This window comes from Sciurus vulgaris, assembly GCF_902686455.1.
Source record: "Sciurus vulgaris genome assembly, chromosome: 2".
NCBI classification, from domain to species: Eukaryota; Metazoa; Chordata; class Mammalia; order Rodentia; family Sciuridae; genus Sciurus; species Sciurus vulgaris.
In genome coordinates, this window is record NC_136462.1 from 114,729,812 (window position 1) to 114,748,640 (window position 18,829).

At 39.9% G+C, this 18,829-nt stretch overlaps 1 protein-coding gene across 6 annotated transcripts in view; it reads left to right on the plus strand.

The window, feature by feature from the left end:
* The window catches only part of MAP2K5 (mitogen-activated protein kinase kinase 5), a 241,415-nt gene that overhangs the window by 175,995 nt on the left and 46,591 nt on the right, over positions 1-18,829 (plus strand). For all 6 annotated transcript variants that reach the window (XR_013762228.1, XM_079129590.1, XM_079129591.1 and 3 more), the window contains 2 exons: positions 4,683-4,709; positions 5,021-5,053. Coding sequence is in view for 5 of the 6 variants with exons in the window: in XM_079129590.1 (XP_078985716.1) it covers positions 4,683-4,709; positions 5,021-5,053 (60 nt within the window). In the remaining variant the exon portion in view is untranslated. The remainder of the gene's footprint in view (positions 1-4,682; positions 4,710-5,020; positions 5,054-18,829) is intronic.

Here is an 18,829-nt window from a genome sequence, read left to right on the forward strand (position 1 = left end):
TCTCTCATTAAAGGTTTTCCTATGTGCAGACCCTTCATTTTTGCTAGCTTTCATGAATTGAAGGTGGCACATCCTCCTGGTTAGCACTAGCCCAGTGCTAGTGCTGGTGCTGGTACTGTTCTCCTTGGCTGGGCAACAGCTCTGAATGGGAAACTCTGCCTTCAAAGAATCTGGGCTCCTCGAGCTCATCCCCTCACCATGTAGACAAGAGCACTGAGCCCCAGTGAAAGAGGAGGATCTGATTCCAGGGTCATTTGATTCCCAAGTTGAGCATTTTCCCTGGCAGGCAACCTCTGGAGCCGGCCGTCCACCCAGGCTCTATCTGTGACCCTGGCACTGTTCCGCTCTGAGCCTCAGTTTCCTTAAGGGCGAATTGAGCAGGTAGGATGACGGCATCCCTGAGGTCCTGTCCATTTGAAAAGTTCTTTAGGTCATAATTCTTCATCTAGAATACAAAATTCCCAGTTTGCCATAATCCCTATTTATTTATCCAGGGTTATAGTGTTATGCACCAAATTTAAAACGAGAGTCTTTGCAAAATAACTACAGTTCCTAAAATTTGAGGTTTATAAAAGGGGGGTAGGGAATAGTTGAAAGCTAGAATCTGATGCCAGCAGCGCAAAAAGTGAAAATGATATTCTTTAAAAATTCCTACCATACAATGTGATTTTATATTTCCTTTTTCTATTTAAAAGAAAATAACACAAGCTTGAAAAGCAGTAAATATGTAAAGAGAAAATTTGTCAACTGATATTGGAAGATCTGACCTAGGTCACACATAAATCTCTCAGACAAGAGCTGCAGGGCAAGCCATAATTTCAGAGAGTAAAAGAGAAAATGAAAGCTATCGCTGGTGTCTTCTCTAAGTTACATAGGTGGATGCATTTCCGTTTTCTGATTGTGCCTCTGAAGATAATGTAAAGGGCTGGTAGCAAGGTCTGTCTTCCCATTGTATGTAAAAAGAACCTCTACACGAGAAAAGCAGAAGGGAAGCCACAGTAATAGCTTTTTATCCACCAGTACCATCGACTAAATAGTGGAGGCCCCACAAGCAAACTTTTCTTTGTCAATTTCTTTTCCAGGACCATTTTTCCAAGTCATATGTCTTATTAGAGGAGTTTTTCTAATTACCAACTGTGTGGTTCTTACAAAGAAATACACAATAAATGTCAATACAATAACAAAAAGACCCAACTGGTACTTGAGACTACCCTTTTTTAAATAAAGTCATTCTTCCCTGTTAAAAACATGTAAGGGTCTGTCTTACATGGGAAAGAAGCATAACTGTACCCTTTTAGGGTGGCCTTAAACATTGGACCTAACAGCTGACCAAAGAAACAAAAGTTTTGCCCAGAAAAGGGAAAAGGTTCATCTAATTAGTGAATCAAAACACTACTAGTTCTAGAGACTGATTAACAAAGTACATGTCTCGCACAATTGTTCTGTTCATTGTCCCCAATTACTAGTTAGACATAGAAACCGCTCAACACAAGCAAAATGGAGAAGCTGGAATGTGGACTTGGACAAGTTAGTTATAAACAGCATTTCATATGTTGTGAGGTGCAGGCAATACGTCAGCCCTAACAATATTATTGTGTTCCTATGAACTCTGCTCTGCAGCCAGGCATTTGGAAGGCAGACCCAGAATAAAAGATAGGCGTTCACGAAGCTAACATTTTATATTGAGTACCCTTAGTACCACTTTTAATGTGCTATAAAACTAGGGGCTTCACTTTTTCATGAACTGTGTGCAAAAGCAGAGGCAGTGACTGGAGGTTGACTTTGTTTGAATCTGTTTTATGGTTGCTGCGCCTGTACAGTAATGTGATCTTGAAAAAGGTAAACAACAAAGAGTTTAGCAGTGAAAAATATGCCTAATATAAATACAGTCGAGTGCATGGCAGTTCAGAATTTGAAAAATATGACTGTGGCATTAAATTTTCTGGTGGAATTAACAGAGGAACAGAATATAGCCTTTAAGGCAATACATCTGAGGCTGGAAAAGGAGACAATACATCTAACGCTATGGTCTGTGTGGCATTCATATAAAGAAAAGCACAGTAGCTTTATTTAATTGAGAAAATGAATCAATTACAATGATGTTGCATCATCAAATTCTGGTGATATCGAAGATATAAGTCACTGCTTTGTATAATAGTGTTAAAAAGTAATTGAGTATCTTAAGCATTTGGAATCAATTTCAGGTACTGGCACTGCTACCTTAATACAAAATTTATGAAGATGATTTCATATAATATGTTGCTATCAGAACTACATAATAAAACCTGGTAACAACATCTCTTTAAAAACCTGGGAAAAGCAAGATAGTTATAGGATCATAAAAAAAAGACTTAGATATTGCTGTTTCTCTTCTAGTAGTAGAAAGCAAGTGTTAAAATAGCACAGTTACAAATTATTTTTAAGTTACTCTTTTAACAGGCAGAACAGGGTGAGGAGGAGGCCTTCTGGAAGATCCCAGTTCTTATGGAAGTTCTCTCCCCTCAATTCATTTGGTTCACACAGCTTATGGACCAGGGGCAGTGTCTCACAGTCCATTCCTGAACTCATGTCCAAACATCTCCGCAAATTTTTGTTGCGTGTTTTCCTCAGAGAATGTTGTAATCCCTCTGACTCTTGGAAATTTGTGAAAATTTTGATATCAAAAATAGATTTCTAATTCTTGTTCACTACAAATAACTGTCCTATTGAAGCAGATTTATCTTACTACGACTCTAGGGGTGGAGGGAGTACCTGTGTATGCTTGGGAAAAAAATAAACAAAAGCAAACATCGTGGGTGTCTTCTTGTATCATGGGAGAAGTTACCTGGACTTCTTAAGGTTTTTTAAAAGGTGCTGTGGCTTATTACTGAATTTCTTAACTGCCCTTGAGGAGAGGTGTCAAACAGCTCTACCTCCCCTTCTAATGTAAATCTTTACATGCAGAGCCCTGTCTGGAAGTCTCATTGACTGGAAGAACCAAAAGGAGCAGCAATTGAGGACAGCACTAACCAGGAACCATCAGCATAGAACCAGTCAGCCTGGGACAGAGCCTTCCAGAAGGAGGCCATGAGTAGGCAATTGAGAAAACACCTTTTAAAACTCTCAAGCACTAGGTGGAACGGTCTACTGATCAGCCATATGAATGCAAAAGAAATGCATAAACACAGCTGCTGCCCTCAAAAAGCTTGCAATATACAGACCCACACACCAAGACTGAGCATTTACCAACTCTGCCATACCAAGTGTACAAATATGCAAATCCAGTGGTATTTGAATAATGTGGTGGTTGTAGGCAGTGTAAGGTAGATGCTGGAGAGAAAGGAGCACTGGAGAAGCCCCGGCACCACCCAGCCTGGCCCTGAGATTGCAACATTAAGCCTCCTCTGGAAGGCCCTGTTTTCCTGTCATAGAATAGAGAAATAGAGATGGCCATCCCTGCATACCTCAGGGTGGTCATCCCAATCAAATCAGAGTGTGTATGAAAAAGAACTTTTAAAAGTACCATTACAAACATATTAGGGGCCAGGCGCAGTTGTACACGCCTGTAATCCCAGAGGCTCAGGAGGCTGAGGCAGGAGGATCCCAAGTTCAAAGTCAGCCTCAGCATAGGTGAGGCACTAAAGCAACTCAGTGAGACCCTGTCTCTAAATAAAATGCAAAATAGGGCTAGGCATGTGACTCTGTGGTCAATTACCCCTGAGTTCAATCCCCAGTACCCCCCCCCCCAAAATTAAAAAAACACAACATATTAGGACTATTGCTGTTGCCTTACATTTTACCTGCTGGTTAAAACTCATGTATCCCAAAAACAGTTGATCCATCAGTAGTAATAATTGGTTTCTAAAATTTCCTACTTAGGAAACTTTGTACCTGGGACTCCATTTTCAATGATTTTGTAATAACTGTTGGCACTGGAGGGGGCACTGAATTATTTAATATTTTAATCACTAAATTGTCACGTTCTGGTAACTTTCTGAGACCTGGGCTCTCAGTGTTCAATGTGAACAGCCTGCCCTCAGAATGTTGATTAGGAACAGCACTCTGATTGGACTCTGCTTTTACTCCTGAGAAAGTGTCAGAGTTGCATGAATTTGATTGTCCCAGAGAGCCTTACTGCCCTGGAAACAGGCTGAAGGAACACTGGAAAAGGTGGAGTTTCTACCCCACTCCCAAGTTAGAAGCAAATACTTCAACCACATAATTAAAGTTTTCTTCACAAAATAGGGGATTGTGAGCAGACATTGGCAGGAATCCAAAATTCTAATTTCTGACTATGATTTAATTTCAATTTTAAATAAATCGGTTTTTAATTTAAAAAGAGTGAGCTTCATAACATTAGCAATGATTGCAACATTAAGCCCAGTGTTCACAATCTAGCAATATAAAACATTATTTATATCTGAATCGTAAACAGCCTTTTGAAATGGATTATGGTTTTTCTCCCTATTCTAATACAACCTGGAGGGTACTAAAAAGTGTTGTGTGAAATTAACATTCTGCTGACTTTCGCCTATAAATGAGAAGCGAGCTATTAACATTTGTGTATTTTCATTATGTAAATTGTGTTAACACATGCCCACAAATTGCCACCAGCAATGCAATAATTTTCTCTCAGTGATCATAATGTGTCCAAGTGAGTCATTTTGATTATGACATGCTAATTACATATTGCCTTTTTTCAGATTCAGAAAAACCAGGGATCTTTAATGGTAAGCTTTATGAGTTCAGAAAAAAATTCACTTTTCTTTTTCCTGATGGCTGCTTCCTTTGCATGCTTGAATGCCTTGTTTTAAACTTAGCAAATTGCATTTTGAAGAAAATGCAAACCTTTAACTGCCTGTATTAGATTAGGTACCATTAGAAATAATAGAACATCCTGAGCATCAATGTTTTTATAAGAGTTTGCTGTTGTTGATTAATCTTGCTATATTTTATTGCATTAATGATTTTTTCTTTCCACTCCACTGTAAAGATATTGCACGGAGGCTAATACTTTTCCCTCTCTTCTTTTCCATTGCAGCCTCTCCAGCTTCTGCAGTGCATTGTTGATGAGGTGAGGCATCGTCTTATGTGCTTTCACTCCTAAAGTCATTCCTAATGGTGTGGAAAGCTTATATTTTGTTTCCTAATGAAGCACAATGCCCAACATCCTCAGAGCAAGTTGTGTTGTATGCTCTGAGCTGTGTTACGTGAACTGGCCTCGTCCTGAGTCCTGTTCTCCTGATTCTGGCCAAGAATCCCTGCAAAGACAGACTGTCCCACAGGCTGGTCCTCAGGGGTGTCAGAAGCCCTAAAGACAAAACAAAAAAATATTAATTGATCCTCTCCCTGGCCAGATGGGATGGAGCTGGAAATGAAAGTGGCTTCATTTTTTCCATAGCAGACATTTAAAGTCACTCAGTAGGCTAGGGTCAGAGCGGGATGACCAACAAAGCTGGGTAAAATGTGCCTTCCTTTATCTACTCAGAGCATAGCAGGGTGAAAAAGGGTTCAGAAGCTTTAGTTCAGCGGCTCAGTGTGAGTTTCCTGATTAGGCACTTCCTTGAGCACACGCCCCTAACTTCTTACGTACTCTAGGAACTAGCCATCTCACAGTTTAAGTGACCTCGCCTCAGTCGTCCTTCTCCCTCAGAGTTCCACCATCTACATGCCTTCATTGAGCTCATCTACCTGCATTTCTTTCTCAATTTTTTCGACTCCTTATTCTGACTTTAAATTCCTTCTTTGTGTACAGGAGCAGTGTCAGAGTATACAGCCTCCCAGGAAACATTAACATTTTTACAAAACTGCTTCTCCAGGCTTGGGCTTGCCTACCAGCAATGTTTAGTTTTTTAAACTTTAATTTCCTAATATTTAGAACACTTGTAAATAGAGAGGGAAAGCAATAAATGATTCAGATAGGAAAGTTTGAAAGAAAAAAAAAAAAAAAAAACCAAACCGTAATTCATAGTTATTCCTCTCAATTAAACATCTGCATAACCAGTTATGAGATTTGGGAGAAAAAATAAAGATCCTCCTAGGAAAAAGACAAAAACACACACATATCACAATAATAGTAAGAATGGGGCTCTAACATCCTTAATGGTTGCATCAGTCAGTCCATATATCCCCTGCAAGCCATAAACCATGTTGGTGCAAAAATGAAGGCATCGTCCTGAAACAAATGGAGACGCCATTATCTCAGATATCAGACAGGCCTCCTGGATCTAATAGCTCATCAATATCTTCTGTCATCTTAGATTCCAAAAGCCTTCTATCCCCATCAGAATCCTCCTAATTAAACTGATTTTCCTGAGGTTCCCCCTCCAGCTTTGCTTGGGGAAGTGCCCAGAGAAACTTGGCCCGCCCAGTTAAATGCACAGCCTGCTGCCATTCCCAGGCTCTGCTATTCTTGGTTTGCTGGGCTCCTGTACCTGAATATTCAGGTACAGATGTTCCTCACCAAAATACGTGTATTGCTGGAGAGCTTATCTAAAGGTTTTCTGGATCAGATAGATATTTTCATTCCATATTTACAGTAGCAGTGGGTGCTATAAATTTGAAATATTTTACTTAATTTGGGCAAAATCATGAGACTTGAAATTATCATAAGGTGATGTTCTGTGAAGCAGTAGTCTGTCACTTAAATGGTGTGTTCATCATAGCATTTCTTCCTCACTCAAGAGAAAAAAATACATAAAATTGTATCCCCATTTATTCCAAAACCATATTAGACTATCTTCCTTATGGAAACTTGGGAAATAGACATTGTCTTTACTAAAGCCATGTTGATCTTTGAACTGAACTGATGTTCTACAGTAAGAGTATTAGGGAAGAATCAACCTAGGTGACCTGTCATAGCAAATCACTTGATGGCATCAAAGAGGAGACTGGTGGGGAGCTGCACTTAGCTGTGCTTGTCCTGTGTGTGTGTGTCAGGTTTGTCATTGCTGTGATGCACCGTTCCTCATAGAATGGTCTAACTGGCTAAGACTCTTAAAGATGCCAAATTCTGGGCCCAGATTACTGAGTAATCTGAAGGTAACACCCAGAAGCTACTAGCTTCATAGATAACTCTGCACATTAATGTTTAAGAACCACTATATTAGTGACTTTCTAAAGGATAAACCTGCCCACATAGGTCCCACGGGACAAGTAGCCATCAAGAGATCCAACTAAAAAGTGCTTCTGTTTGTGAATGAACATAACCAGGCAGGAGTGGAGCCATTTTTCTCCTTGGGAATGGGGAGCAGAAACTGGTACTGTTCCCAGGTAGAGAAAAGTCAGGTCAAAAAATGCTACTTTTAAGGGAGCCTAATTCAAACAAAGTGGGTTTATTTGGAGTCATGTACAAAATAGCTATAGCAGAACCCAGAATAACATACTTTATTATTTTGTGGATTCAGTTTGACCTTCTGTCATGGCCTGGCAAAGGGTGAAGAAGCAGTAAAACAAGGAGCCAGAACAGCCAGCAGTGAAAGTTAGAGCCAATCTGGGGGTAGAATCGTGGGACAGAGCCAGAGTTAGTCACCATGTGGCCCAACAGAAGACCCCAAAAACTAAACAGAGGAATAAGAATCATGAACATGAAACTTGGACCACAGATCAGGAACTGGAAGGGTAGCCAAGAAGAATCTAGGCTCCAGTCGGAAATCTGGGCGATCCAAATCTGGCTTGGAGCTGGCTTACTCAGTATGTGAGTGATGTTCTCAAAACACCACCTGGTGTCCCAGAGTTGTTCTCTCCACAGAACTATTTACCTTAAGACCCTTATGTAACCAGGTGCTCCCCAGTTCCTGACCGCCTATCTTGTAAATTGTTTCGGCTCATTGTAAGTGGTGCACCTCTGTGTACCTGATGCCTTAGCACTCTGATATTTTGGGATTAAGGTGGCCCCTATTGTCTAGATAACTGAAATTTATTACTTTAAGCTCTGACATCTATGAGAAAATTTGCATTTTTCAAAAGAAATGTTTCTAAAATGTGTTTATTCTTGGCAGCCTATTGACAGAGTATGGTGAATATCATTTAACCTTTTCTCAATGATTCAGGTCCTTGTTTTGAACATGGTACTGAACTAAATTTTGATGTATTGATGCCCTCTAGGGCTATAAAATTGTGTGGGGCCTACTTTGTTCTTTCACTGAATTTTACCAACCATTTTGCTTGTGCATCTGGCCTTGACACCCAGTGATGTTTTGGGGCCTCTGAAGTACAGAACTATTTACCCCTAGGCTAAACAGCCTTCTGCACTGTGCTGCTCTGCTTGGTGCTTTTCCTGTGTCCTCTCTTGTAATTGCCTCTGTTTTCTGTGGTCACTCCTCATTCTTGTCAGTGCCCATCTACCTGCTATCCCAGCAAACCAATCCTCCATCTTCCCTCTGTCTTCTACACTCCGAAGAGGGACCCTCGCCATGTAAAGGCTCCAAATGAGATCAGACACCAAGGAGTATGCTCAAGGTCAGACAGGCTTGTCTGAAGAGGAACACAGAGGCTCATACCCCTCTTTAATGAAATGGAGTGGGTGGGCCTGTGTTCATTTACTCAGCAGATAGCCTGTCAGTTGCCCCTGTATACCAGCCTGAGTTGAGCAGACTGTGGTCAAACTAGAGAGAACTGGGACTCTACGGGCACCCAGGCCAACTACACAATATCTGTAAGTCAGGGTAAGAAGACAGAATCACAGTCACACATTCTGGGCCAACACTTGTGCGAGGACTCAGGAGGCAACAGAGTCACCTTCAGCTGTCTCCAGTACCTGGGAGATTGGCAGCAGAGAGTTGGCCATACTGGTGTTGGAGCAGATGGGAATACATCAGTGGTGTCTGGGTCACCAACTCCCAGGCTGTCTGGAGGCCCCTGGCGGGGGCTATCAATGGACTGAGGTACTGAGAACGACAAAGACTGAAGTGTACCTCACCCTTGAGTCTGCCCCTAGGTAATCCACAGCCTTGGCAAGGAGATAGGTACAGAAATGAAGAACTGTGGTCAGTGCAGGATGAATAATATCATGGAATCTAGGACTGAGGGTGGATTAGAAAAGGTGACATTTAACTCAGTCTTTGAAGACAAATAGGAATTTCCTAGATTAGAAAAGAAAACAAGGAAATGCCAGGCAGAAGGGCTGAAACTACCTTGGGAATCATTTTTGAGTTCACAGGTGTATTTCATAATGTTTGGGTTGTCTGAAATGAGACACCAGAAAAATGGGTTACTATTCTAAATATAGATATGTTTCAGGTATATTATAGCTAAAAATGAATTCCTATTTGGCATCTGTAGGTGCTCAACAGAACAAGTAACAAATCCCTGATTTATACTTCTGCTTCTTTATTCACTTTACCCATAAAATGTGAATTTGTGTAAGTGTTGTTTTATACCTGATAAGAAGTAGCTACTCAAAATTGTTGGTTTCTTAAAACTGCAAGGTTTGTAGAACACTAAAGTAATTCTGAAATAGCACAAACTTCTCGTGGTTAGTAACAGCCTATAATTGAGAAAAGCCAGGTGTGATGGCCTACACCCCTGATCCCAGTGACTCAGGAGGCTGAGGCAAGATGATAACGAGTTTGAGGCCCTTGGGCAATATAGCAAGACTCTCAGCAACTTAGCAAGACCCTGTCTCAAAATAAAAAATAAAAAGAATTGGGGCTGTAACTCAGTAGTAAAGCACCCCTGGGTTCAAGTCCCAGAACCTACAAAAGAAAAAAAAAAAAAAAAACCTCAAATTAACAACCTTACCTCCTACTTAAGAAACTAGAAAAAGAATAAAAGACTAAACCCAAGGCAAGCAGAAGGATGAAAATTTTAAAAGATTATAGCAGAATAAGGGAAATAGAGAAGAGAAAATCAGTGAAGCCAAAAGTTGTGAGGACCTGACAAGAAGAATTGTAGAGGAGGAAAAGTTTATTTGGCGCTCACCATGTTAGTCCATTGCTTCAGGCCCGAGGTGAGGCAGTGGAAGGGTGTGGAGGAGAAAAGCAGCTGAGAACATGGTACCAGGAATCAGAGAGAACTTTACCCCAAAGGCACAACTCTAATGACCTTTCTCCTCCAGCTGCACCTTACCTGCCGACAGTTGTTACCCAGGTAATCCATGTCAGTAGATGAAACCAGTGATTAGGTACCTCTTTCATAACCTAATCATTTTACTTCTGAACATTCTGGCATTGTCTTACATATGAGCTTTTGGGGGATTCCTCATATCTAAACCATAACATTTGCAAACTGACAAACTTTTAGCTAGAATGGCAGTGAGATAGAAATGAAAATCAGGAATAAAATCAGATAGGATAATATCAGGAATTAAAGAGGACACATTACTACCAACTCTGTAGAAATAAAAAGGATTATAAGGGAATACTATGAAAAATTGTAGGCCACCAAATTAGATAACCTAGATGAAATGGACAAATTCCTAGAAAGACACAAACTGCCAATACTGACTTAAGAACAAAAAGAGAATCTGAATAAACCTATTATAAGGTTATAAGGAAAGATATGCTTTAAAAAAAAAAAAAAAAAAAAAAAACTTCCCACAGAGGAAAGCTCAGGACCATATATCACTATATTGGTGAGTCCTACCAAATGTTTCATGAAGAATTAGCAGCATGTCTTCTCAAACTTTCCAAAATGTAAAAGATGAGAGAATACTTCCTAATTTCTAATTTCTCCTTTGAAGTATTATCCTGATACCAAAGCCAAATACTCACAAAAAAAGAAAACTGCAGACCAACATTCCTTGTCAATATAGATTCAAAAACCTTCAAGAAAATACCAGCAAAATGAATTCAGTAAGGTATAAAAAGAGCAGCACATCATAACCAACTGGGATTTTCCCAGGAATACAAGGTTGGTCCAACATATGAAAATCAATCAGTGTCATATATTAATAGAATAAAAGACAATAATCACATGATTATCTCAGTAGACACAGAAAAGCATTTGACAAAGCCCAACATACCCTTTTATAATAAAGACATTCAACAAACTTGTTAAAAAGTAACTTCTATAACTTTATAAGAAATATCTATTCAGGGGGCTGGAGTTGTGACTCAGTGGTAGAGTGCTTGCCTAGCATATGTGAGGCACTGGGTTCAATTCTCAGCACCACATATAAATAAATAAAATAAAGGTCCATCAACTATTAAAAAAATTTTAAAAAAGAAATATCTATTAGTGTTAGGGTTAGAGTTAGGGTTAGGGAGGGGGGCAAGTATGGAGGAAGGAAGCACTGTATAGAGGGAAAAGAGGGGTGGGAGGGGAGGGGGGAAGGGAAAAAATAACAATGAATCGAACAATATTACTCTATGTAAATTTATGATTACACAAATGGTATGCCTTTACGCCATGTACAAACAGAGAAACAACATGTATCCCATTTGTTTACAATAAAAGAAAAAAAAATATCTATCCAAATTCACAGTTAACATCATACTTAATGGTGAAAGACCAAACGTTTTCCCCCCAATCAGAGATAAGAATGTTCATTCTTGCCACATCTGCTCATCATTGCTCTAGAGGTTCTGTGCACAGCAGTTCATCCAGGAGAAAGCACATCCATGTTGAAAAGGAAGAAGTAAAAATATATTTGCAGATGTTGTGATATGATAGATAGAAAACCCTAGAAAATCTTTAAAAAAAATTAGAATCAATAAACAAGTTCAGCAAAGTGCAAGATATAACATCAAGACACAAAACTCTCTTATATTTCTGTACACTAATAATCCAAAATAGCCAATACAGAAACAAAATTAAAAAAACAACTCAAGTTGCAATCATCAGAAAGAATTAAAGACTTAGGAATAAATTTAACATAAGAATTTGTATACTGAAAACTACAAAACATCATTGAAAGAAATTAAAAACATAAATAAGTAGAAAGACAGTCTGTGTTCATGGAGTAGAAGACTTAATATTAAAATAGCAATACTCCCCCAACTCAGTAATACTTAAAAAGACAGATAAACCAATTTTAAAATGGGCAAAGAATTAGAATAGCATTAATCCAAAGAAGATATATAAATGTTGAATAAGCACATGAAATATGTTCAACATCATTAATTAGAGAATTTTAAGTCAAAACTATGAGTGACAATTTCATACCTACTGAATGGCTAAAATCAAAAATGGAAAATAACTAGTGTTGGCAAGAATGTGAAGAAATTAAAATCCTCATAAACTACTGATGGGAATATAGAATGGTACAATTGCTATCATCAAAAATCTAAACATAGGGCTGGGGGTATAGCTCAGTGGTACAGCACTTGCCTAGTATGTGTGAGACCTTGGGTTCAATCCCTGCACCACAAAAATTTTTTTTAAAACTTAAACTGAATTATCATTATATGACCCAACAATTCCACTCCTAGAAATGTATCTGAGAGAACTAAAAACACATGTCCATATAAAAACATGAGATTTTCGTAGCAGCATTTATTCATTGTAGACAAAAAATAGAAGAAACAAGGGCTGGGCTTATGGCTGAGTGGTAGAGCGCTTGCCTAGCATGTGTGAGACACTGGGTTCAATCCTCAGCTCCGCATAAAAATAAATAAATAAAATAAAGGTATTGTATCCATCTTCAACTAAAAATATACTTTTAAAAAATAGAAACAATCCAGAAGTTCATCAGCTGATGAATGTGGGGGAAAAAAATGTGGTATATCCACACTTTGGAATATTATTCAGTCATAAATAGGAATAAAGAACTGATAAATGCTACAACATAAGGTACCTTGAAAACACACTAAATGAAGGAAACCAGGCATAAAAGCCTTATATGAAATTTATTTACAGGCAAAGTTCACGACAGGGAAATCCATGGAGACAGAAAATAGCTTAGTTAGTAAACAGAAAGGACATTAGAGGGGACAGGGGAATTAGAAGTGACTACTACTGGTACTAGGTTTCTTTTCAGGGTGATGGAAATGTTCTGGAACTGAGTTGAATATTTTAAAGAGGTGAATTTTATTTTATATGAAATATATTTAATTTTTTTAAAGTTAAAAAAAAAAAAGGGAGACCAGGTGCAGTGGCGCACACCTGTAATCCCAGTGGCTCCAGAGGGTGAGGCAGGAGGATCGCGAGTTCAAAGCCAGCCTCAGCAACAGTGAGGCACTAAGCAATTCAGTGAGACCCTGTCTGTAAATAAAATACAAATTAGGGCTGGGGATGTGACTCAGTGGCCAAGTGCCCTTGAGTTCAATCCCTGGTACCAAAAGAAAAAAAAAAGAGAGAGAGAGAGAGAGAGAAGCAAGTTGCTCTATAATGACCTCTGTGTTTAGCTGTTGTATTATAGGACAGAGGTCTTATTTAGGTCGATAAGATGGGCCTCAGTAGAAGAAAAAAGAGAAGACAAACATAAAACACAGTTCATTTTGTGAAAGACCAGTTCTGCTAGGAAATCCATATTTTTAAGACTTTTTTTTTATTAGCCGGGCAAGCTTGTGCATGCCTGTAATCCCAAGAACTCGGGAGAATTAGGATCATGATAGGAGGATCACGAGTTTAAAACCAGTCTCAGCAACTTAGTGAGGCACTAAGCAACTTACCAAGACACTCTCAAAATAAAGAAGGGCTGAGGATGTGTCTCTGTGGTTATGCATCCCAGATTCAATCCCCAGGACCAAAAACAAACAAACAAAAAAAACTTTTTTATTGGTGCATTTTAATTATACAGAATAGTGGGATTTGTTGTGGCATATTTACACCTGCATAAAACATAATTTAACCAGTTTCATTTCCCAGTACTACTTCTTATCCTTCCCTCCTCCTTTCCCCTGATCTTCTTACTTTGCCCTTAGGATCTCTCTTCTAGTTTCATGAGATCCCTTTTTCCCCCTCTAGCTTCCACATATGAGAGAAACCATATGACACTTGTCTGAGTTTGACCTATTTCACGTAACATGGTACTCTCCAGTGCCATCGATTTTCTTGCAAATAATGTAATTTTGTTCTTCTTTATGACTGAATAAAGCTCTATTGTGTAATTATACCACATTTTTTTTTATCCATTCATCGACTGTTGGACACCTAGGCTGATTCCATAATTTGGCTATTGTGAACTGCACTGCAGTAAACATGGGCACAAGTGTATCCCTAAACTATGCCACCTTTAATTCTTTTGGATAAATATCAAGCAGTGGTGTAACAGGATCGTATCGTAGCTCAATTTTTAGTGTTTTGAAGAACCTCCTTACTGATTTCTATAGGGGCTATAATAATTTACATTTCTACCTACCGTGTGTAAGTAAGTGTTCTTTTTTCCCCACATTGTCACCAGCATTTATTTTATTTATATTCGTGATAGTTGCTATTCTGCGTGGTCGAAGATGAAATCTTGGTGTGGTTTTTTGTTGTTGTTGTTTTTGTTTTTGTTTTTTTGAGTATTGGAGATTGAACTCAGGGGTACTTGACTCCTGAGCCACGTCCCCAGGCCTGTTTTGTATTTTATTTAGAGATGGGTCTCACTGAGTTGCTTAGCACCTCGCTTTTGTGGAAGCTGTCTTTGAACTTGCAGTCCTCCTGCATTGAGTTCCCATTTGGGCCATGATCACTGCCATGTGCTGGGATAGACGCCTGTGTTGGATAACTGCATCATCTAGTGAGAGACACATTCATGAACTAAATTTCATTCAGTATGATAATAATTATAATAAAGCTATATAAACAGTGCTGTGCTGATTTTGCCTTGCACTGGGCAGGAGTATGGTAGGCTGGAAGATTTGGGAAGGTAACAAGCAACCTCAAAGAGGAGGTGGTATTTGAGCTGGCCGGAGGAATACTTAGGCATTCATGACCTGGAAAGGGAAGAAGGTCATCCCACAGAGGGAGGGTCACAACCAAGCAGAGCATGGGACAGCTGTGAAGAATTATGGGTGGGTAGCTCAAAGTGGAGCTGAAAGCACCATGTGTGGGAGCATCAAATGCCATGCCAAGAAGCTCAGGTGTTACCCTATGGGCAGGAAAATCCTTGGAAGGCTCCACACATTGAGATCTATATTTTCTCAGAGATAATTCTGAAGAAGTGAAGTGGTAGGAGAAACAGGCAGAGAGGGAAGCTTTAAGCTTTTTAAGAATGTGGTGATAGCTAGGTGCAGTGACACACTCCTGTTATCCCAGTGACTTGGGGAGGCAGAAGAATAAGAGTTGAAGGTCAACCTGAGCAACTTGGCAAGATCCTGTCTCAAAATAAAAAATAAAAATTGCTGTGGGGGCTGGGGTTGTGGCTCCATGGTAGAGACTTGCCTAGCATGTGTGAGGCACTGGGCTCCATCCTCGGCACGACATATAAATAAATGAATAAAATAAAGATCCCAAAAAATTAAATAAAAAAAAATGGCTGTGGATGTCGCTCAGTGACAGAGCACCCCCATTCCCAGTACCAGAAAAAAATATGGTTATGAAGGAGGCACTTCCCTCATTTTCTCCTCCCTTCCTCAGTCTTCTGTGTCCTCCCCTCTCCTGTCCACATGTGCTGTGCTGGGCTCCATCTTCTTCACTGAGCTACCCGAACAGAGCTGGCCTCTGCCACTGCCTTCTTCCTGCATTGGGCATGTTTGCTGGCATTTCTAGGAAACATCAGGGGAGCCACATCTAAACCAAGAGTCCATATAAGGGCTCTGGGGAGTTGAGGCATTTGCTGGGTTAGCCGATGGTCCTCAGTCATAGGGACTTTTTTAGTACCACTGTAATGATGTGCCACGCCAGCAAGGCAGAGAGGTAAATAGTAGGCGTTTTCTTAGGTCTTCATGAAGTTTTGTGGTCAGAGGCATCAGAATTTAGAAAAGGCAGAGACTTTTATAAGTGTATAACGGGCTGTTAAATTTGGGGTTTGTTTTGTTTCATTTATCAAGAAAATCTGTTCCCATCTGGATCAAATCCTCCTGGCTTCCTTTCACTGAGGACCCAAGACTGCCCAGAGCAAGGGCTCCCCTTCCTGTCTCCTTGTTCGTCACTCAGCTGTCTCCTTGTTTCCATTGTCCTGCACCGTCCTGCACTGTGGCATGCTTGTCAATCCCTTTTCTTGGCTGCAGACCTTATGGGGAGAACCCAGCCCACACACTGAGCACAGAAGTCCCCTTCTTAGAGCCACAGCCCTTACTATCATTGTTACACACTCTGTTTTGGGTTTCATACACATTACAGGTGAACTCTAGGATAAGTTACCTGTTCCTGTATGAAGGAGATTGTCCCCCATATGTATCAAGTCTCTTTTTTTATTTCATTATTATTATTATTATTTGCTTATGCCTCTCTTTGAGAATAGGGGGAAAGAGAAAAGAAGCAAGTTAAAGGTACACAGAAAATTTTAATACACATGTGCCTTGTATAAAGAAAAAGTTGCATTCCCCAGCTTTACTGAGGTGTAATTTACAAATAGAAATTATGTATGTTTTAGTTATGTAGCATGTTTTGATTTGTGAAATGATTGCCACCAGACAGGATAACTCAGAAGATACATGTGCTGTTGGGGGCAGGGTAAGAATAACTGCCTAATAATTCCTCCCTGGAATTAAAAAAGTACAAAAAGTGGTATCACCCAACTCCAGAGGGAATAACATGCTGTCTTTTTCCAGAGGGATGTTACCATAACTCTGGCCACTGAAGTTAGTAAGAATTAAAATGGACCTCTCCCACCCGCCTGGCTGCCAGCATCATGAAAGGGTGGCTTGTTCCTTTCACAGCACATAACTCAGGTGGCTTTCAGGCAGAGCAGACCTGTTGGCCTGTGCCCTCCAGCCCATGTGGACCCACAGCCTCCAACCACACTGACTTGCTCTAACCTAGCTCCAGGTAGTTCTGATGTGGGATTTCATGGTGGGTACCGCTTGCATGAGTTAGTGACTCAGGCCTTAGAAACTTGGTAAGTTAATACAAGTGATACACACAGTAACCTGTCCTGCAGCAGTATTAACTAGACCTGTCTCACAGTATTGGGAATATATAATTGGAGCCTGAAAACTGATATTCCTCTTTTATGTAAGGCAGTCTTTAGAAATTTAATACCTCCTTTGAAAAGTCCAGTGTGTTTAAATTAATGCTGTTTGGCTGATGTGAAGATTGAAAATAGGTTAGCATTTAGGCCAGGATTCCTTTAGTAATTACTTTTTTCTATTGGTAATAACTATTTCTTTAGAAATGACATTAACATTCTACCAAAACACAGCAGTAATCCAAAAGTTAATGTTCTGTTCATTTATAATTATATTTAATTCATATTTATGAGTTGTTGGGAGAGAGGACTAAGAAAGAAGTAAGTTAAAAAAAAAAAAAGTTACAGAAGAAACAATTTAAGAGAACATTTTTTTCCTGATAGTCTGAAAGCTGCACGTAGACTCTGAAAGAAGGAAAATTTGATTTTTAAAAAGTTATATAAAATCAGATTTTCTTAGCTACTGCTACAATCTGTATTTTATTATTTTCTAGTGGCACTGATGAATTCAGTGGATAGACTTTCTCCATTTCTTCTTTTTTACCAACCAAAATATTAAACATAAACATCCCCATGATTTTGGTTTCAGTAAGTCAATTAGATTCGTGGGGTTTTTTAACCAGGAAAAAGTCTGCATCTTTACCTAGTCATTGAACAAGTAGCTCTGTGTCATTTCCTTTGAATTGTCCATGAAGCCTGATGTATTATTAATGAATTAATTTCTTGGTGGTAGAGGCCTGTGAATAGCGTCCTGTGAATGGGCAGTTGCCTGGTGGGGCCAGTTTTGGCTGCTGTCATTTAACATGTGTTGCTCTATTGTGAAGTCTTACCCAGCCGTAGGACAATGCTCATTTAATCCACCATGATGGGACCTACACACCCTGAGCCCAAGCTGGATGCCAGGGTCAGTTACCCAGCCACCCGGGCTGGGGCACCGCTCTGCTTCACTGCCGAGTGGCTTGTAATCGTTTTGCCTGCCGTTAATTTTCCCTAAACCAGGGAAAATGCGTGTGCAAGCAGTGAAATGTTCTCAAAAGAGATTCCAAACTGGTCGGCTGGGGTTGTCGCCTCCATTCCAGAATGGAGGCAGCATTCCAGGGAGTGTAAGTTCCTTCCTTCCTCCTGGAAATGAAAGCGTCTGGGCCCCCGAGATCCCTGATGTTCTGAGGTCCAGAGTAGCAGATGGCATTATGATTTTCCAAATCCTGATGAACATTCTAACTGAACTTGTTCATTTCACAGTATGTAGTTCTATTTTTTTCATTTCCTCTCCCTTCCCCCCTCCCTTGCTCTCCCCCTCTTTGTTCCTCTCATATTAACTAATTTTAAACTGCTGCAGCATCTTCTTTAGCCTGCTTTATGGTCCCTTCTCTCTGATATTTGTTGTATGGAACCAAGCATAGCCCAAATTCACATATAATTCTAAGCCTTTGGTTTGTAGCTGATGTAGCACTTGGATTTGTTTAAAAACGTGTAAGCAAATGCGGCGACACTCGTACTCCATGCAGTCACTACAAGTCCTGTTTTCCCCTTATCTGTAGCTTGCAGTGCAGGTGGCAAATGGCAGTAATTATTTTAACTAACAGTTGAGTGAACATTCAGGAGGACATCCAGTGTGGCGGTGTGGACTGGGTTTGCAGTGAGTTCGGAGTCTGGCGTGGTGGTGTTCCGGCTTGTTGGTTTTCCAGGACACGGACCTGCCGGGTTCTTGCACTTGAGCAGTGTGTGGACGTGGTTCACATCGTTGCCTGCGAGAAGAGGAATTCTTCCTTCCATTTAGGAACCTATTAAGGGTTATTTTTCTCTCCTCGATTTCCTCTCTTGTTTTTGTTTAATATAGTTTGCCATTTATCATTAATCTAAGACTGCTTTAAATCAGCGCTTCTTCCCATAGAACCTGGTTGAAATGCCAGC